This window comes from Peromyscus leucopus, chromosome 19, assembly GCF_004664715.2.
Source record: "Peromyscus leucopus breed LL Stock chromosome 19, UCI_PerLeu_2.1, whole genome shotgun sequence".
Taxonomy (NCBI): domain Eukaryota; kingdom Metazoa; phylum Chordata; class Mammalia; order Rodentia; family Cricetidae; genus Peromyscus; species Peromyscus leucopus.
Genome location: NC_051079.1, coordinates 25,999,703 through 26,020,585, shown reverse-complemented (window position 1 = coordinate 26,020,585; position 20,883 = coordinate 25,999,703). Strand labels below are relative to the sequence as shown.

At 42.4% G+C, this 20,883-nt stretch overlaps 2 protein-coding genes across 10 annotated transcripts in view; one reads left to right on the top strand and one right to left on the bottom strand.

Annotated features, from left to right (window-relative positions):
- Nucleotides 1-82: 82 nt before the first annotated feature.
- Sra1 (steroid receptor RNA activator 1) lies at nucleotides 83-4,023 on the top strand. 2 transcript variants are annotated; one of them, XM_028886824.2, is made up of 5 exons: nucleotides 83-513; nucleotides 627-752; nucleotides 2,541-2,743; nucleotides 3,371-3,479; nucleotides 3,612-4,018. In XM_028886824.2, the coding sequence occupies exons 1-5, from the start codon at nucleotides 489-491 to the stop codon at nucleotides 3,842-3,844; spliced, it is 696 nt and encodes a 231-aa protein (XP_028742657.2). In that variant the 5' UTR covers nucleotides 83-488; the 3' UTR covers nucleotides 3,845-4,018. The 2 variants fall into 2 exon arrangements, with proteins under 2 accessions (XP_028742657.2, XP_037052981.1); XM_037197086.1 differs by having other exon boundaries at nucleotides 428-513; nucleotides 3,371-3,376; nucleotides 3,612-4,023.
- A 1,342-nt stretch (nucleotides 4,024-5,365) lies between these two features.
- LOC114705084 (ankyrin repeat and KH domain-containing protein 1) overlaps nucleotides 5,366-20,883 on the bottom strand; it is a 118,595-nt gene continuing 103,077 nt past the window's right edge. For 5 of the 8 annotated variants that reach the window (XM_028886733.2, XM_028886734.2, XM_028886735.2 and 2 more), the window contains 7 exons: nucleotides 17,435-17,608; nucleotides 16,041-16,295; nucleotides 14,392-14,540; nucleotides 13,425-13,589; nucleotides 10,267-10,376; nucleotides 5,827-6,000; nucleotides 5,366-5,693 (listed from right to left, as the gene is read on the bottom strand). In XM_028886733.2, coding sequence (XP_028742566.1) covers nucleotides 5,690-5,693; nucleotides 5,827-6,000; nucleotides 10,267-10,376; nucleotides 13,425-13,589; nucleotides 14,392-14,540; nucleotides 16,041-16,295; nucleotides 17,435-17,608 — 1,031 coding nt within the window. In that variant the 3' untranslated portion in view covers nucleotides 5,366-5,689. Of the gene's footprint in view, nucleotides 5,694-5,826; nucleotides 6,001-10,266; nucleotides 10,377-12,652; nucleotides 13,183-13,424; nucleotides 13,590-14,391; nucleotides 14,541-16,040; nucleotides 16,296-17,434; nucleotides 17,609-20,883 lie in introns of those variants that run through there. The other 3 variants (XM_028886736.2, XM_028886737.2, XM_028886738.2) reach the window with 3 other exon arrangements.

Below are 20,883 nucleotides of genomic sequence, written 5' to 3'. Positions count from 1 at the left end.
TGAAGTAGCATATTTGTTACTATTCCTCCTGAGACTTTCAGGGGAGAAACGACCAAATCAGAGAAGCAGAAGATACCAGGAACTACCAGAGGGTTGTGGGAGCTCAGATGAGACTTGTCCAAGGCATTTCAGAAGACTTCTCAAGAGTTGACTTATTTGAGTGCTGAAGAAGCTCTTGTTAGTACGCCTAGAGCAAATGTAAAAATTGGGCAGGGCAGTCTGCTGATAGGCGAACTTGCAGAGGTTGACGTGGTTAGGTCCAGCGGGTACTTAAGGTGTTTGAATTTGCTCCTGAGAGCAAACTAGGCGCCATCAGAAAAACCTACCTGCTTGGTGCCCTGTGACAAGGCCTCCAGTTGTCCTTGAAGGAACTGGTGCCCAGCTCTCTAGGCTGCTCCTAGACCGTCCGGCAAAGGCTGAAGTGAGTGAGTGAGCGAGCTACCGCCCCGGAAGTGACGCGCTGCCCCGCTGGCGGTGCGGAAGTGGAGATGGCGGAGCTTTACGTGAAGCCGGGTGAGCGGGCTGGGGGGTACTCGGTGCGAACTCTTCCGACTCCCCCCGACCCCAGAGTAGCCTCCACGGGGTTCCTGGTCGGTCTCGTTTCACACACTTCCTTGCCTTCGCAGGCAATAAGGAACGCGGCTGGAACGACCCTCCGCAGTTCTCTTACGGGCTGCAGACTCAGACTGGTGGACCCAGACGCACGCCCCTTACTAAGAGGGTCGCAGCCCCGCAGGATGGATCCCCTAGAGGTGCGTAAGGGCCGTGGGCGGAATCCTGTACGGAAAGTTGGTGTCTGGGTTAAACCTGTCCCATCGGCCTGTTTTCTTCTTCCAAGGACTCGATTAGGAGAGGGGTTGGGATCCAGTAAGAGGCACAGCGCAGGCGCTTTCCGAGCCCGTTCTTTCTGCAGTCCTGGTCAGTAAATGGTATATTAGACTAAGGACTACGCTCATTCAGACTGTTTTCAAATGTTTCCTGTCTGGATCTCTTCCCAGGATCCTATGGTCTTTGTGTTATAAGCATCTCAGACTGTGGTACTTACTCATTTGTTTAATTGGTATCTACTGAGCACTTTTCTAGCAAGAGCCAGGAACCGTTTGAGTGCTCCACAGGAGTGAAACGCAGTGAACAAGCTAAAATGTCTTGGTAGGGACTCTGAAAACAGGGGGAAGCAATGCTCTCCAGGTAACTAAGGTGTCGGGGTTGTTATTTGAGCAAACACGGAATGTGACTAAAAGGCATTAAAAGATGCAAAAAACATTTCAAGCAAAAGAAACAGGTAAGTGCTAACGCTGAGGTGAGAATAACTTTGCCTGGTTTAGAGTGCTCCAAAAATGATGTTTTGTTTTGCGTTTTTTTTTTTTTTTTTTTTGTTTGTTTGTTTTGTTTTTCGAGACAGGGTTCCTCTGTGTAGCTTTGCGCCTTTCCTGGGACTCACTTGGTAGTCCAGGCTGGCCTCGAACTCACAGAGATCCACCTGGCTCTGCCTCCCGAGTGCTGGGATTAAAGGCGTGCGCCACCACCGCCCGGCTTGTTTTGCTTTTTAGTGGAGAGTTGGAAGACAGTTTTGGAGGTGGTGGGATGCAATATTTGATTTGATGTAATGACATTGTCCCCAAAGGAGAGGGTGTGGATTTTCAGACCTTGTCTAAAAAAAAACAAATAAAATAGAAAGTAAAGGGATTTTGGTAGCAAATAATACAGCCCATTTATACATTCATGGGATGATAGAGCAAAGGCCAAGAACTGATCCTAAGGGAGAAAAGAAATAACCATAGGAGGGAGGCCTAAAGAAGGACTGGGCTGCAAAATAGGATTGGAGAGATGCCCTTTAATAGGAACAAGCACCTTCTGAGGAAGGAAGGTGGCTACAACGGATGACAGGTAGATTAAAAGGACCAGTGAAGAGTTCCTGAGCATGGTGGTGTCAGTATTCAGGAAGCCAAGGTAGGATGAGTGCCACAAGTTTGAGGCCAGCCTAGGCTAGAGTGAAACTGTCTAAAACAGCAGCAAAAAATCCCATTTGATGACTACCAGTGAAGTAAGAGGCATGGCTAGAAACAGGAAAGGAAGTGAAGTTTAGAACTATAAAAATGTTTATTTTTTTGGTTTTTCAAAATGTGTAGCTTTGTGCCTTTCCTGGAACTCACTCTGTAGACCAGGCTGGCCTCAAACTCCTAGAGATCCGTCCGGTTCTGCCTCTTGAGTGCTGGGGAAAATGTTTATTTTTGAAGAGTGGAGAAATGCAGTTTTCTGTACCATTTAAATTCTGTCCATGAAAAGTGTTAAATTATAATGGGGGACTGGAGAAATGTCTCAGTGGCTAAGAGTACTTGCTGTTCTAGAGGACTTGAGTTTGGTTCCTAACATGCTTTGGTTTATACAATAAAAAAGGGAAATAGGAGGTAAGAGTTGAGGAGCTGTGATCAGATTTTATAGTCGATTGGATATTGTGAACAAAGTAAAGAGAATTGGGAATAAAATGATCATTGGGAGGGTACTAAGCCTTGTTGTTTGATCCAGTTTGAACATTTCAGCCCCAACTTCAGAAACTTCTGGACCTCTTCCAGTGGGTCATCCACCTCCTTCAAGTAAGGCTTCCAGGCCTCCACCTATGGGGACTTGTCCTGCTACTGGTGTGGAACCCCCAAGCTCCCCAGTCACCGAGTCTGAGGCTCTGATGGAAGATGTACTGAGACCTCTGGAACAGGCATTGGAGGACTGCCGTGGCCACACAAAGGTACGCCCTGGCACTTCAAGTGGTGGAAAGGACTTCTATCCAATCAAATATGGTTCTTACAGACAGAGCTTCTGATGGGCCCTTAAGGAATCTCCTAAAGTCTTTCCAGGAAAATACCGATGTCAGAGGGAGTCTCAGGACTTTTGAAGGACCAGCCCATAATAGAGGCTTTGTGGGAATGAGTTGTATTTAATTCCTATTAGTGAATTATAAGCTTATTTATTTTTGTAACTTGAGGCCATTCAGAGTGTACTCTGTTGTTTCTGTGCTCAGTCTGGAAGAGATAGACAAACTTTGTATGAGGGTTCTTCGGTTCTCTGGAGACAAGGGATTAAAGAAAGGGGATGTAGCATGGCAGTCCCACCTTTGGTCATGTTTTCCTTATTTGAACAGTAACATTAAGATGGGTCTCTGAGGGGATGAGGAGGCACTGAAAATTTAAAATTCTCATCATGTGTGTCTTTTGTCTTTGGAGGAGATCCATAGGTTTCATCGTATCGGTAGTGGGAGGCGGGAAACCTCTAACCTTTGGGTAAAGGAATATGAACTCTAATGACCATGAGTCAAACTGGTGAGCCAGACAAAGCACATACTGGCAACACTGAGTTGGATGGGTTTCTGTCTCAGAAGCAGGTATATGATGACATCAGCCGACGCCTGGCACTGCTTCAGGAACAGTGGGCTGGAGGAAAGCTGTCAATACCTGTAAAGAAAAGGATGGCGCTACTAGTGCAAGGTATGTGTGGGGCCCTTTATCCTGCTATGGATGGCTGAACTGACAGGTGAAGAGGTTTTTACTGATTGGGAGGGGAGGGGTGGAAGACATGACTTTTCCTGCCATCTGCTTGCTCAAGCCGTCTCTCCTCAGAACTTTCACACCACCAGTGGGATGCAGCAGATGACATTCACCGCTCACTCATGGTTGACCACGTGACTGAGGTCAGTCAGTGGATGGTGGGAGTTAAAAGATTAATTGCAGAAAAGAAGAGTCTGTCTTCAGAAGAGGCCGAACAAGAGAAATCTACAGTGGCATCTGAGAACCAGTACCAGGCTTCCAACAGTCTTCCTAATCTTGGGGGCTCCCCAGACTCACTCACATGATCTTCTGTGCCTTGGTGTGGAAGGCCTCTTCTCACTTGGCTCCCATTACCACCAGGGAGACTATTGGTCCTGTTGGGCCTGACCAAAGACCTACCTGGGCCACTGCGAGATCACTTGTTACTCATAATATGTACATTTCAATAAACATCTCAATGGTGGAAAGGAAGTCGGAAAGGTGAGCCACTCTGGGGCTGGTTCTTCTGGTGCCAGCTTCCCTGCCCCATGAACAACATTCTTTGTTCCATTCATCAGGAAGGGCCTTGATGGGCATAGCCATATTGCTACCTGCTTTTCTCAAGATTGGACTGAGAAGCACATTCTTTGTGATGTGGTACAGTGTTGTTGGCTAATTTCACTTCAGCCAGAGAATAGATTCAAACAGCTGGAAACCATCCTGTCAGAAGAGACCACACCTTTTGCTGTATTTTTGGTGCATTGTTATTAGAATCATTGATTAGGGTTTCTGCTGTTTATACTGAAGGAGAAAAAGACCAGATTTCTCCCTTTCTTTTGCGTGTAGTAGCACACACCTTAGTTCCTAACATTTGAGACATGGAGGCAGAAAGGAGTTCAAAGTTACCCTGTACTCCAATGAGTTTGAGGCCACTTTTAGGCATCCCCAGCTTCTCCTTGCCTTTTCTGCTTCCTACCTCTAAGTACCAATCCCCAGTTCAATCCTGGAAACCTTGTGCCTTTCTTCTCAGCACAACCAACAGTGTATTTCCGGTCCAGCTATTTCTTTTTTTAAAAAGGGCTAGAAAAGATTTGGGGGGAGGGTGCTGGAGAGGTGGCTCAGCAGTTAAGAACACTGGCTGCTCTTCCAGAGGTCTGGAGTTCAAGTCCCAGTAATCAAGTGCCTGGCAACCTTCTATAATGGGATCTGATGCCCTCTTCTGGTGTACAGGCGTACATGCAGACAGAGCACTCGTATACAGAAATAAATCTGAAAAAAGAAAGACTAGCCCAGCGGTGGTGGTGCACACCTTTAATCCCAGCACTTGAGAGGCAGAGGCAGGCGGATCTCTGTGAGTTCAAGGCCAACCTGGTTTATAGAGCAAGTTCCAGGACAGTCAGGGCTACACAGAGAAACCCTGTTTCAAAAACCAAAAAGACTGGAACCTACTGGTGGTTATGCTGAGAAGAAAGGCACAAGGTTTCCAGGATTGAACTGGGGATTGGTACTTAGAGGTAGGAAGCAGAAAAGGCAGGGAGAAGCTGGGGATGGCTGTTAGCTGAAGCAGCATCTCTTCCACGAGTCCACTGTACAAATGAATGGGGTTGGAGGCCTCACTTCCAGGAAAGACAGCAACAGCCTGAGCCTTGCCAAGGGCTCAGGCTGTTGCTGTTGTGGCCTGGGAACTCCAGCAGCCTTCTCTCATAGCCTGCCTCCAGCCCTAATTGCTGCAGGAAGTGCGCCAGTGGGAGCTGGGAACAGACTTGCAGCCTCTTAATTAGGGCTGCTGGGTCCCTCAACTTTGTAGCTGAGAGTTGAGCACTGAGGAGAACACTGGAGCCAAAGCATTTAGTTGAATTTTTACTAAGCAGCCAGAAGGTGACATACTCTGTTCCCCAGTGCCAACCCTGAGGGGAGGGCCAGGGTTTGGGAGGAATATGTATAGACCAGAGAAATCTAAGGGCTTGGCAAGTGCCCACTGCTATCCCTGGTCCAGCTGCCTCAGAACTAAAGGAAGCCCAGAACCAACAAGTCACTCTTCCAGATTAGATGAGGCCAGCTGGCCCTTGGATACCCTAGAAGAGGTGGTAGCAACAGTGGCATAAGGGATCCTTCTGTAACTCCACGCAGGTCAACTTGCATTGGATCACATGTCCATTTCAAATTGTTCGTCATCTGGGGAGAGAAGTCAAGAGAGCAGTTACTCTTCCTAACTTTTTGTAAGCCCAGTTAGTACAGGAACCCCTCTTGGAATTGAACCCCAACTCTACTTCACAGATGCATTTAGTTGCTAGTCTCACTTTCTTACCGGTTATCTCTTCCTCTGTCTGCTTCTGTTCCTTCAGCAACTCCAGCTTGGAGGGTGGGACTGCTGGGGGAGTTGTGACCCCGGGAATCTGAGGGAGGCAGCAGGGAGGCGTCCGGGCAATGGGTGAGTTCTTGCACTCCAGCAGGAACTTTCGGTCGTAGATGATCCTGGTGCCTGTGAAGGAGTAAGGGCTGAAGTTAAGAACCAGGAACTTGAACACATTACTGCACAGCTAGGATTCAGCTGTCAAGTCACACCACAAAAGTCATGCCCAAACAAGTTTAGTCTAAGCAACATTAAGGCAAGTTGGACATTCTAGCTAATCTAAATAGGTGCTTTGGGCTAGGATAGTGATGGTGTTAGTCTTGAGAAGGGGCAGCACACTTTAAACTCACGTACTTTAGGCTGTTACTCTACAGTTCAGTTCTTGTTGCTTTGGTATAGTGGGGCCTAACTGCCCAACCTCTCACCAAAAAGCTCAGTAATCTTTAAGAATTTCACCCAGTGTAGCCTCCTTGGCTCTAACACCTTGCAAGGAAGAGTTGCATTTCTTGGAAAACACTCCCACCCCCAAGTCCTTTAGGGCTAGCCTCACCCATGGGAACATGGCCAGCAGTGTCCTCAACGAGCCCTGCCCTATTCTTGCTGTTCCCTTCTGATTCCACATGGCAGAAACCTGTCCGCCAGCCCAGCAGCTCTCAACCCAGTGCTGCAACTACTACATAATAATTGCTTTCTGTTGTGGCCACCTTCTAATGCAGTGGTTCTCTGGGGTCGCCTAAGACCATCAGAAAACACAGATGTTTACATTACAATTCATAACAGTAGCAAAACTGCAGTTATGAAGTAGCAATGGGAAGAATTTTATGGTTGGGGATCACCACAACATGGAGTTATTTCAAAGGTCTCAGCATTAGGAAGTCTATTGGGACTTAAAACTATTCCTTAGCACCACTGACTTCGGTGCAGCATAGGCACGGGGCAGAGTAAATTCCTGCCCAGAAGCACCGGAAAGCCAGTTTTAAAGCGCTGTTGCACTGCTCTGAGTTTCTCTGTAAAACAGTTTCAAATGTCTCGCTGTAACTTGAAGAGAAGCCCGCAGAAGCAATTCCAAGGTCCGCCCCACCCCACCCCCACTGCCCTGCCCGCTGACCTCCCGGGGTAGTGGCATAGAGTGTGCCCCCCGGCGTGGTGCTGTAGCCGTCTGAGAGCCGGTCTCGGTTCCCCGGAATAGGGCAACTCATAGACGTGGACATAGCGAGCAGCGCAGCGGGAAGGCAACAGTGGGTGCCTTGAAAGCCGGGAATGCCCGGAAAACAGGTCTGAGGTGTAGGCAGTCTCAGTTGACCACGTGTGGCAGCAGGCAACAACACTAGGATACGTCACACCCGGGGCGGGCCATTGGCCAGTCACTCAACCTGAGGGTTCCGCCCACTCGCTCAGGAACTCTCAGGATCTGCTCTGACTTGAGGGATGTTGAGAAGTTTATTTGCTAGTTACTCCTGGATGTTGGGAGGTATGGCTGTACCCATTTCTTTCAACAGTTTCAGGCAGTAATGCACTTATGAACCATGTTCTATGATAAAACATGCCCACAGATCCCACCAGAGTGACGAGAGTTTGGGTCCTTCTGCCCAGTGCCTCTGGTAGCAAATTGCTGTACTTGGTTAAAGTGTCTTGATGGCCTGCCCTTTGAGCATAGCAGGAAGTCAGAAGCTTTTTGAAGGTGACACCAGGTCTACTCAAAGTTCAGTAAATTAGGGGATGGGGGAAGGGAAGGCTGTAGTCAAGACATCAAAAGTACAGAGGCCAGCTCTTTGATAGTCATAGCTAACTATGGACTTGGTGAGGAAGGCTTAGCCTGTTAGCTCTCTGGAAAGGAACATCAAAGGTAGGTTTGCCTTAGAGAATGGACTTTATTTTTTTAATTATTATTTTTTGACAGGATCACACTGTGTAGTCCTAGCTGGCCTGAACTTGGTATGTAGACCAGGCTGGCTTTCAACTCAGATCTACCTGCCTCTACATCTGAGTATTGATTGCTTAAAGGCATGCATCACCAAGCCTGGCTGAGCTTGATGTGACAGACAATTCCTGTTAATGCAGAAGCTGCAGGTTTTCAGAATCACACTCCAGGTAGCAGGTGCACATATATTTTATTCTTCCCCAAAAGGTATTGGAGTCTCTCACAAAGTGGTGCATATCTAAGCAAGCTGTGGATAATTGTCTGACAATTCACTTTTAAGCAAACTGAAAAAATAACCTGATGGTTAAGAGTTGGCACATGGAGTAGAGAGGATGTTGATACTGAAGATGAGTCCATTGGGCAGTAGCAATGGAGACAGAAAAATGGATAAATTCAGATACACAAAAGGACAGAGTAGGGGCCAGTGAGATGGCTCAGCAGATTAAGGCACTTGCTGTCAAGCCTGATGGTCTAAGTTCCATCTCTGGGACCTTATGAAGTGGAAGGAAAGAACCAATTCCTACAAGCAGTCCTCTTACAAAGGCACAGAGACATGCTGCGTGCATGCCCTTTCCCCCAATAAATGTAATAAAAATTTAAGGGTGGAAGGTGAAGTGATCTAATCAAGGGCAGGCTGAGGAAAATGGAGATAAGCTAGGGTAACTCCCAATCTCTTGGTTTGAGAATCTTGGTAGCTAGAACTGTAAAAGGGAAAACAAAAAGGAGCATATCTTGTATTAAGGAATGAATACTGTGTGCAAAGTAACAAGATAGAGCACTATAAGGAGCTATAATCAGAAGTTCAAGGGGAAAACTGTCTGCTTATTCAGATATGAATGAAATGAAATACAAGAGTATGGGATGTATCATCTGAGAAGATGCAGTGTGAGAAGAGGTCTGGCAAACTAATATTTAATTAAGAAAGTGATTCACCAAAGAGACTAAGAAAAAACAGAAATAGAACTAAAGAGGCTGGCTGTATGTGGTGGCACATTCTTTAGTTCCAACACTGGAAAGGCAGAAGCAGGCAGATCCCTAAGTTTGAGGCCACCCAGGTCTACACAGTGAGATAACACAAAAATTGTAGGGGCTGAAGATGTAGCCCAGCTAGCAGAGTGCTTGCGTAGCATGCCTGTGGTTGTAGGTTTGATCCCCAGCACTGCCAAAATGAAAATAAAACCCAAACAATTCTAGAGATTTTCAAGAAAGGTGCATGTGAAATGATGTCTTCCTTCTTTGACTTTGATTCTCTACTATAAAATAGCAGCCAGTATTATTACTATTGCTTTTCTTAGGTAACTCTATAACATACTATGGACTGACTGGCAGGGCTAGGAAACTACTGCACAACCTGATAAAGCATCAGAAGTTTAGGTCACACTAATTACAATTTGACACAGAAACAAAAACAATCAACCCAAAAAAAAAAAAAATCAAAACAAAAACTATGCCTAGGATTAACTACCAGAGATAAAATTAAACCTACAAGGCAAATACCAGACCTCTACCACTTAATTCTTCAATGGCTTTGAATTCCCAGTAGTACCACCAAAATAAAGCAAAACAAGCTGGGTTTGGTGGCACACACCCATACTCCCAGCACTGGGGAGGCAGAGGCAGGTGGATCTCCTATATAAGTGAAAAGTATTCACAGACAGGTCTGAAATTAGCTATGTGTTCATGATCTTGTCCTCTAATTAGGTTTTGAAGCCCAGGCTCATGTCCACTATTATTTTGATATGGAAGACTTCCTATGTTGTTCAGATTAGTATTGAGCTCCTAGGCTCAAGTGATCCTTCTACCTCAGAAGGAACTTTCAGGCACAGGCCACTATGCCTGGCTTTATGACCTTTATTGGATGTGGTATTAACACACTTAAAATTTTGATACTTAAGAACTATCTTTCACATTCATTTCCTAAAGTAGAGTGATGATGAAAGACCTAGCCTGTGGTCAATTGCCAAATCACTGAGAGTAAATAAATAGAAAATGCAATGTCATCACAGCCCTCACGCCAGGACAGGGTCATCTAGGAAGATATGAACAGCTGTATTGTTTGGTAGAAGTACTTCTTGCTAGTCACAGAACAAGATGTTCAGAAGCTGTTTTCCTACAGGTCTGTTTGCCTCTTCTGGGTTTACAATGCAGTCCAAAGGTCTTCAACACTAGGAAAGAACCATGTATAAAAAAGTCCTATCCTTGGGCCTTTTGCTGGGGAGATGTAGGTAGTGTTGAGATGGTAAGCTTTTTCATGGAGCTGAGGCTGGCATTAAAATCCTGATTCCCCCTACTTCCTTCCACTTTGTAAGTGCTGGCACACAGGGATGCACAACCATGCTGGACTTTGTTTGGCTTGAAACTTGTGCCTAGTTCTCCCACTTCTACAAGCTAACTCAAACCAAGGACAGACCTCTTGTGTAGTAGTGTTACAGGTGGGAGGAGGAACAGAAACCATAAGGCTTAAGATTTCTTACCTCTGGTTAGGAGAGGCCACCATTGGTTGTCCAACTCTCTTCTTTGGTCTGGTTAGCTGAGGTGATGGAATTTCCCCCTTGAGAGCAGGGACTGAAGAAAGCACACTGGCCTATAAAAGGGCAAGTCAGCACACTGTAGCCACAACAGTTTTTAAGTGTTCTAAAACATCAACAGTTTTATTACACTGAACACTACTTGAAAGAAATGGATCCGGAAACCTTGAAGATAGTTTTATTCCTTGGAAGAGCTTTTATTCTCATGGGGTTTGACATGTGCCTTACTTAGCAGGATGTTTCTTTAAAACTTAAGGACTCACTATGGTTATGTCACATATTCTTCTGCTTTCACTAATTTCCAAATCAATATTGGTCTTTAGTATTCTATTGAAGGCCTTTGATTCCAATTATCACAACCAAACCTCAGAACTGCAAACGTTTGTTTCCAGTATTCCCAATACCATACATTTTCACTGACAAGAAAAAGAAGAAAATCTGTGTTATAACTGTAAGACTCCTCTGGGTCAACTTAGGATTGCTTTCATGTTCAGATGGGGAAGGTGAAGCCCAGACAAATGAGATGACTTGCCTACAGCCAGAGTTGTAAGTGACAGAATGAAAATAGGACCTAGTCCTTGGACTCTCACTCCAACTGTACCCAGACTGCCTCCCTCCATCCCTTGTATGTTTTGAAAATAATCAAGTTCTTACCTGAGCTAGGTTTTATCCAATGTTCAAGTTGGTAAAATAGCAGTAAAGTAATGGCAGGAAGAGGCAGGAAGAGGAAGAAGAGATTATAGCAGGTAAAATAGGGCTGGGAGTAGGCTACTGAGATCCAAATAGAAAGGAGGGTGAGGCTGGGGAAAGGGAAAGGAGGAAGGTCTCCCCAGCTCCTAATGCACAACTCCTCTTTCTCCCCAGTTCTCTAGGGTTTCTCCTCCCTTTCTCTTTATGGAGTCTAGTTTCTGACCTGAGACTGAATTCCTTCTGTTCTATTCAGGGTTTAGAAACAGATTTCAGGATTCATCCAGATCATTCAAATATTTTACAGAAAATCATTGTAGAATAAAACTCACCTTTTCGTTCTACTGAACAATTTACTTAAGATTACTTTTCTCTATTTTATCAAGAGGAGTTTCATTCAATTCACTAATTTTAAGTGATTATTTCTTTTATCGATAGGAGGAAACAGCAAGATATGTAGGTAATCTAAGGAACTGTTCTCCCCTAGAGTGAGATGGCCTCTTGAGAAGATTTGATATGACCACTATAAAGGCAGTAAACTTCCCACCAGTGATACTTTCCAAATTCATCAAAAATAGAAAATAAGAAATGAGTTTAAGGAAGCTTTCTCATATGTAAAATGATATGGAAGACCAAAGAACCAAGTTACATCTTATATAGAATTAATAGGGTATTTCTGACCTGGTGATGGCTTAGGATTCAGGCAAGAATTATTAAGAATTCTAAAGTGCTGCTTTCATGATTCTCTACTCTTAGTTGTTGCTTGTATGTATGTGTTTGCATGCATTCTCTTTTGCTTTCTCTCTTTCCCTGGGATATTCAACTACATTAAAACACAACTGAAAAAAGGAAAAAAAAAAAAAAAAAAAGCCCAGCGGTGGTGGCGCATGGCTTAATCACAGCACTCAGGAGGCAGAGCCAGGTGGATCTCTGAGTTCAAGGCCAGTCTGGGCTACAGAGTGAGTTCCAGGAAAGGCGCAAAGCTACACAGAGAAACCCTGTCTCGAAAAATCAAACAAAAAACAACAAAACAAACAAACACAACTGATGATATAATTCAGTAGAATTTCTTTCTCTGTTGTGTCAGATTCTTGGCAAAGTGTATGGTTTAACCAACCTACTCCAGTGTTTTTGTGATTAACTTGTTTAGCATATTGACTCTTAATTTTTGAGGCCATGGAACTAAACACAGCATTAGTCACCTATTTATAAATAGTACTCAGTATTCATCAATATAACCTATTAACAGAAGTCACCCCTCCCCCATTTCTTATGTCTCAACTCAAAAGCCAAGAAGCACAAAAGGAACCGAAAGTGAATGATTTGGGTATCCCTAAACCTGTTCAATATAAAGCCTAAGGTTTTTACACAGTCATGATCCATAAAGAGCAAAACTTACCAAGTGGCCTATTCGCTAACGTCAGCTAAGACAAACTGTAAGGGCTTGAACATCCTCATATTTACTGAGGCAGAAGACAGGATAGCTAACAAGCTTTAGCAGTGCCTTTTATGACTGTTCAAGAATAGATTCTACAGTGTTAAATGTGAAAAGCATGTTACAAATAAATATAGGATTCACAATCTAATTTAAAATGGCTGTGGATTGGCTGGAATCTTCATGACCACTGAAAGGATCACACCCCACTTCTAAACACTGTTCATTTTTTTTATTGAATATTCTGGTAAATATTTCACATTAATACAGGCTACATTAAGTAGAGCCACTATATGACAAGAAATTTACTCATATTTTTTTCTTTTAAGTATGTAAACAATTATACATGTATTTACCACCCTAAAAAGTTGAAACATGTAATCATCTAATTCTCTTCTGCATACAAGTAGCATTCAGTATGTTTAGCCAAAAGTACTAGGTTCATCTTATCTCAAGTCAAAAATGGCTAAACTAACCAGAGAACATACTCAGGTGGATAAGAAATCAATTTGTTCTTACACAATGGGCAATCAAATTTCCATTGCTAAAGCCTCAGAGAATATTTTAGTTAGGCACATTAAAAAAACAAAACGGAAAAAAAAAAAAAAAAAAAAAAACCCCAGAGTTCTTCCAAAGTCATAGGTTTCCCAAACAAGGCTAAAGAGTAAAGACCTTCTAACTTAGTTGACATATTTGAGATGCATGTTTCCAATATGAGGTGCCCACGTGCCAGGCCAAATCTGAAAAGGGGGAGGAAAAATTGGAATTTCTAATTAGGAATCTTTACACATTTGTGAAATGAATATATAAATTCAATGGCAATGTACTGTTTCTGCCTAGGAAGAATACACATATAAGAAATAGAATGTTTAGTAGCATCGTCTTGATAATGAAAAACAATTCAGATTAACAGTTATTACTCAGACCTTACATTTCCCATCAAATTCAGGGTCACATGATAAATCTGAAAAGCCTGTTTTACCTGCTGGGCATCAGTGCATTCAGTTGAATTCTGGATAACTTTTATCATAGGGTTCCAAGCAGGATCCGGGTTGTGAAGTCCATTGAACAGTGGGCCCCCTGGAACATCAGCAAGCTGAGGATGAGAGGGTATAATGGTACCTCCATACATGGAAATTGGCAGACCCTAAAACAGCAGAAAAGGACGTCTTAGTCATAAAATGACAGATAATGATTCCATTAATACCAGCTGAGACCTCTTTATTAATTCTTCACTCAAATAACTTCTGAGAATTCTATTAGTATATCATGGCACAGTATTAAGAAATCAAGTGTTTCATTTTCATTTGCAGTATTTTTCAGTAAGAGAGAAGAAAAACAAAACAAAATCCAATATGAAATTATCAGGAACTTTCTCACACTGGATAAAAACATAACACGTTCAATTTTCTCGTAGTTCAATTTTACTAATAAGAAAAGAGTAGTTGTGTGTGGAGGTGCACACCTTTAATCCTAGGCAGAGGCAGGCAGATCTCTGTTGAGTTGAGGAAAAAAGCCTGGTCTACACAGTGAGTTCCAGGACAGCCAGAGGCTACATGGTGTGACCCTATCTCAAAGGTAAGTGTAATTCTACATGAGCATTCACAGCTATAATCTGGCTATAAGGCAGCCAGGAAACTGCAAGCGCATGAAAGAACACTGAACCCAACAGCCAGTTCTTTGGAGGGTAGAGACCTCCCTTACACGTGTGGCACAGAAAGCAAGGCAGAACTCGGATCTCTCAGGTCTTTTAGAAGGATGGGACAGCTTCAGGACAGCTGAGGGCAAAGTACTATAAGACAACAGTACCCTCTTAAAACAGTCACAGAAATAGAAGAGTCATTTCCACACAAACTATTCCTTAACAAGTGACCACAGTGGTTGGCAATGTATCAAAGTTACAACCATGCATGTCAACTCACTTTAGAAAAATCCACAAAGCCACTTACCATAGGCTGGTGAAAAATGTTAGAGGGAGCCACCATTCCAGAATCATCTCTCTCCATTGGTTGATGCTGGGAGAATGTGCTTGGATCTGATAATTGTTGATGAATTGGATGGTTCCCTATCATAGACTGTGACCAACCTGATAGGCCTTCTGGAAAAAAGAATTAAAAATAGTGTTTAGTATTTGCTTAGATGAAACAATAAAATATTACTTTTTTTTTTTTTTTTTTTTTTGAGACAGGGTTTCTCTGTGTAACAGTCCTGACTGTCCTGGAACTCACTCTGTAGACCAGGCTGTCCTTGAACTCACAGAGATCCACCTGCCTCTGGCTCCCAAGTGCTGGGATTAAAGGCATGTGCTACCACCACTGCTCAGCTGGATTATTATTCCCTTATATCAAATTTTATCAAAATAACCCTTCTCAAGGGTTCCTATAACGTTTATCATACTCTAGCAAGCCATAACTAATCAATCAAACAAATAAAAATCAAGTTCCTAGAAAACCAGGTGAATGCCTCTGCATACTCCCAACTCCTTATCTGAAAGAACTCAAATAATTGCTCTGTTCTGCACTGGAAACCTTAAGGAATTAAGCTTTGAATCATATTTCTTTTGAGAAAGGAACCCACTGTGGTAGCTTAGGCTGGCCTGGAACTCACATCAATACTCTTGCCTCAGCCTCCTGAGCCACCATGTCCAGCTGAACCTTTTACTTCTGATCAATTCTATATATCACCCCAAATAACATTCTAGACTAGGATAGAAATGAATCACTCAGAGATATAAATACTTTTCTCTCACTGAATGTTAAGTATAGAGGGATTTTTCTTCTTTTACACTTTGGTATGTTGTGTCTCTATGCCCATTAAAAACTAAAGACTTTTTGCTTCTGTGCAGAATTAGAGAGCCAATCCATGCCTTTGTATATGCAAGGTGAGTGCTCTACTTTAGGGCTACGTCAGTACTCTCTGGCTTTGTGTGAGAGAAAGATTTACTGTGCAACAACTCAGACTGGACTATGAACTCCCTGTGTAACTCATGCTGATCTGGGATTGGTGATCCTCCTGCCTAAGGTTCTGGAGTCCTGAAATTACCGGTGTGTACCAATATACACAAGCTTAAGAAATTCAGTTCTGGGGTTGGGGATTTAGCTCAGTGGTAGAGCACTTGCCTAGCAAGCCCAAGGCCCTGGGTTCGGTCTTCAGCTCTGAGGATCTTTGTGAGTTCGAGGCCAGCCTGGTCTACAGAGCGAGATCCAGAAAAGGCACAAAGCTACACAGAGAAACCCTGTCTCGAAAAACAAAACAAACAAACAAACAAACAAAAACAAAAACAAAAAAGGAAGAAATTCAGTTCTGGGGGAAAATTATTCTATTTTATGTGTCTATGTGCATGCTTGAGTGTGTGTGTGTACCACTTACATGCAGGAGCCCGCAGAGGTCTGAAGAGGCATCAGATGCTCTGGAACTAGGTGAGCTGTCATTTGGGTGCTTAGAACTGAACCTAGGTCCTCTGCAAGAGCAACAAATGCTCTTTACCAGAGTCTTTTCTCTAGTCCCTCTTACCCTACCCCTAGGAATTAAGTTTTAATGGCAAACTCTAATAACTTATTCAAAATGTCTTGGCAAAGAAAGGGTAAGGTAACTGTACCTGACATAGCGTTGACACCAAATGACCAGATCCCACTGTGTCCAACAGGAGCAACAAAACTGGTCCCTACAGGGGCTTGGGCAACAGATCCTCCTTGCCGAATCCTGGCCAGCCTCTCAGTCCCAATAGGAGGAGGTATCTTTCGATCCTGACTGGCATTGTTTCCTTTGGGTTGTTGGCCCAATGTTGGTGGTGCAGAAGTGGCTGAAAGAGGTGAAGATGATCCCGAAGAAACAGATGGAATAGGAGAGTCACCTGGTGGCAAAATATTTCTCTATTGTTTTATTACATATAAAAACTAAAGGAATGAGAAACCTTGTAAAGATCTATTCCAACAACATGGGTTCTGTAAAGAAAAGTTCATTTAAAAGGATAATTCAAATGAAAATATTTCTATTACTGCTGTTTAGACTACTTCTGCCTAAAGCTAAGTATAAAGAACTTGTAAGGTTCAATTTCCCAACTGAACTGGACAAAGCTAGAAAAGACTTTACTATTATACTAAATAATCCTCTGAAAACATAATTACATCTTACATTTACTAAGGCAGTGTTTAAAGACTACTGAAATTACTGTCTGGAAAACATTTGTTTTTTTTTTTTTTTCACCCATTTTTATAGCCCCCTTTTCCATAAGGAAGAGAAGTTAAATGTTAAAATCATTCTAGAATTCAAGTGATAACTTCGATTCTTCAATGGACTTAGGTAATATGTGTGTGTAGTTTTCTTTGTCGCAAAGGCTAATACAGATCAGGCATATCTTAAATCACAGTACTCTGGAGGCTGAGGCAGGCAGATCTCTGTGAGTTTGAGAACAGTCTGGTCTAAATACTAAGTTCCAGGACAGCCGAGGTTACATAGAGAAACCTTGTCTCAAAAGAACGAAGAAAATAAAAAGCTAATATGGACTACATTAAAAAAAAAAAAAATCAGGAGCTGCAGCTATAGCTTAGTGGTAAAGAACTTGCCTAGTTATGTGCAAGGCCCAGAGCTCAATTCCCAGAACAAGGCAGTGGGGTAGAATATCATGTATTATGTGACACCAAATAATTCACATGTTCTAAATATTGAAATAAGTAAAAATAAAGGTACATCTATAAAAGGTTATAATATGTCCACAAAATGCAAAAATAAGCGTGAAACCATGTCAGAAGGGCCACCTTCAAATCAGTTCAGAGTAAAGTAATTTCATAACACTGCCTTCCTTCATAGGGGTCTTTTGTAAACTACTATGTGTATTACTAATTGTTCTAAAGTCCCAATGGAAATATTTTTAGATTGATCACATACAAACCTCAAGTATCTGCATATTGCTTATTTTACTAAAACCACTACATAAATGTAACCAGAAACTAATTCAAGATTCCTTGTAAAGAGTTTCTCTAGGATTCCTACTTGTGTTTGAGGTGCTTGTCCAAGGATGGGGAGAAAAATGTTGTCTGTTGAAACTCGGAGTCCCAACAGGTGCTGGCCCTTGCAGGAAAACCCTTGTCCCTGGTATGCCCGAGAAACTTGTCAGAGGAGCAGCAGCAGATGGGGAGCTTCCTGAGGGGTCAATGGATGGCAGCCCTGAAATAAAACAGGTTCAAGACATTCAGTTAGCTGAGGCTTTAAAATGGAGAGCTTAAGGTTTACTTAATTTTTCTTCAAGATAAAGAATATGGCTTATTTTTCATAAATCAAAGAAAAATGAACTCATATATATTATACTATATTGCCAAACCCAATCTTTTATAATCAGAAGAATATCACCCAATATCTCTAACTATAGGAAAGTGAGCCCAATGTTTCAAAATGCAAGTTCATCTGAGTAATGTTCTAAATAAATCTTCAAGCTTTTGTTACTGAATGGGACATGAAATAAGATTATATTGTACATATCTAAGTGGTACTTGCTCAATAATGTCTGCATTATCTTTTGAGGAAACTTCAAGTACAGCTAGTTATTTACAAAGCTATAGTTATTTCCAATGAAGATGATCAACAAAATTTACCAATGTTTCTTTATTCACAAAGAAGAAAAAACCCAATAAAATAACATTAATTTCAGTATTCTCATAAAAACTGCAAACTATATCATAGCTTCCATTAGTTTGTATAAATTTGAATTTAGTGCTTTCTTTAAGTTTCACTGATTTCTCTATTGAGTGTATTAGGGAAATGAGACAAAGTTCTAAAAAAGATTATAGGTACATACTAATTTCCAGTCCAGAACAAGTAGTTTTTGTTTTTAAGTTATTTATTTACTTATGTATTCCAGGACAGCATTTCTGTTTAGACCTGGCTATCCTGGAACTTGCTCTGTAGACCAGGCTCACAGAGATCCACCTGCCTCTGCCTCCCAAGTGCTGGGATTAAAGGCGTGCACCGCCGCCGCCACCACCACCTGGCTACTTTATTTTTTTAAGTTTATTTTTGTGTATGAATGTTTTGCCTGAATGTCTGTAAGAATACCACACTCAAGCCTGGTGCCCTCAGAGGTCAGAAGAGGGTGGCTGGGTGTAGTGGCGCACTAGAGGCCGAGGCAGGTGGTTCTCTGAGTTTCAGACCAGCCAGAGTTATAGGTGTGAGACTCTATCTGAAAAGAAGGAAATGTTGAATCCTTTGAAACTGGAGTTACGGATGGTTGTGAGTCACTATGGAATAAAACCTAGAACCTTCATAAGAGCAACAAGTACTCCTAACTGCCTGCTGAGCCACCTCTTCAGCCTGTTTTTTTTTTCTCCCCCTAACCTGACTGGCATGAAACTCATTATGTAGACCAAGGTGACCTTGAACTTTGCCTGTCTCTGTCTCCCAGGTGATACACCTATAGACATATGCTGCCATGCCCAGCCAAAAAAATATCATTTTATCAGCATAAAAAATTATCAAAAATTATCTTAAGAGGATACTTTTAAACAATTGATTTCTCCATCATTAAGGAAAAAAGTGTTGGTATGTAATACACATATCCATTTAAAAAGTATAGAAATGGGAGTGGAGAAATGGCTCAGTTGGTAAAGCACTTGCTGTATAAGCAAAAGGACCTGATTTGATCCCAAGTGCTCAGGCTCAGTAGTATGCACATGTAACCCCAGCACTGGAGAGGCAGACTCAAGAAGATCCCAAGGGGTGGCGGGCCAGCCAGTCTAGCTAAGTTACTGAGCTCAAGGCTCAGTGGAAGATCCTGTCTCAAAAACAAAGGGGGAGAGGAACTAGTGACTGGGTAAGCAGTCAAGAGCCCTTGCCATCACACCTAATGATCTGAGTTTTCATCTTAGGAACCCATATTGGGGAAAGAGAACTAACTCCTGCAAGTTGTCTTCTAACCTCCACATGTGTGCTGAGGCGCGCGCGCGCGCGCGCACACACACACACCATAAAATAACAAGTTGGAGAGGGTCACAGGTTAAGCACACTCTGCTGTTCTTTCAGGACTCAAGTTTGGTCCCCAGTACTATATTTGGTGGCTCACAGCTGCCTGTAACTCTAGCATTAGGGAACCTGACACTCTTTTCTTACCTGAGAGTACTGGCATACAGGTACACATATATCCATGCATATATAAATAAAAATAAAAGAAATAATAGCTGGAGAGCCATTGAGGAGGACATCTGACATTTATCCTCTGGTCTCCAGGTGCATGTGTATGCACCCCAGCTCCTCATTTTCTCCTCATAAGGAAAGTGAAAGAAAAATATTCTCTATCAAGCCCTTGAGGACACTAGCAGTGAGTTCTTTCACACTGAGGGTTCTCAAAATTTCTACTAGTTTCCCAAAATTAATAGTCACAATAGATGCTTATTTACAGAAAAGAAAAAAGCAATAGTGGCACATGACTTTAATCTCAGCACTCAGGAGGCAGAGGCAGGTGGAACTCTGTGAGTTCGAGGCCAGCCTGGTCTACAGAGTGAGTTACAGGACAGCCAAGGCTACACAGAGAAACCCTGTCTTGAAAAGCTAAAAAAAAAAAAAAAAAAAAAAAAAAAAAAAAAGGGAAGGGAAGAGGAAAAAAAAAAAAACTGTGTATAGATGATAGTTTGGATAATAGTTTTGCAAGGTTATAGATCTATTTGAAAAATAACAGCTATGTTTTCCTGAAAAGGCAAGTAAATCTAAACATATCTGAAATAAAAGTTGTCTATACCATATCCACAACAACATAAAACTAGCAGTATACAGCTATCAAAAGGGTGTCATGGACTAAAAAGCAGTTTTCCAATTAGAAGAGAAGTGGCAGTAGTGTTTCTTTCCAATTATTTTTTCCATTATGTATTTGTGTGTATCTGTGTATGTGCACCTGAATTCAGAATAGGGCTTAAGATCTCATGGAATTGGAGTTATAGGCAGTTGTGAGGCACATGTTGTGGATGCTGGAAACTGAACTCAGGTCTCCTGGAAGAGCAGATACTGCTCGTAACAGCTGACTCATCTCTCCGGCCCCCAAGAGTGTTTCTTTTCAAAAACCTTACTTATATGTATTTTATTTTTAAAAATAATTTATTTATTTTTATTTTATGTGCATTGGTGTTTTGCTTGCATGTATGTCTGTGTGAGGGTGTCAGATCCTGGAGTTACAGATAGTTGTGAGCTGCCATGTGGGTGCTGGGAATTGAACCCAGGTTCTCTGGAAGAGCAGTCAGTGCTCTAGCCCCATGTATTTTATTTTTATGTGTATAGATGTTTTACCTTACTTGCATATTCCTTATCACTACTGTGGGCCAGCAGGTTTTTATTTTATTTTTAAAAATTAATTTTATTTATGTGTATGGGTGTTCTGTCTGCATATACATCTGTGTATCATGTACATGCCTGGTGCCTATGGAAGCCAGAAAAGGGTGTCAGATCCCTAGGTACTGGAG

What these genes read in the sequence shown, in the direction of transcription:
- Sra1 (XM_028886824.2), top strand. Translation starts at nt 489, where the DNA reads ATGGCGGAGCTTTACGTGAAGCCGG. An exon ending in GGAGCTTTACGTGAAGCCGG is followed by an intron (nt 514 to 626) that starts GTGAGCGGGCTG and finishes TTGCCTTCGCAG; the next exon opens with GCAATAAGGAACGCGGCTGG. An exon ending in ACTGCCGTGGCCACACAAAG is followed by an intron (nt 2,744 to 3,370) that starts GTACGCCCTGGC and finishes TTTCTGTCTCAG; the next exon opens with AAGCAGGTATATGATGACAT.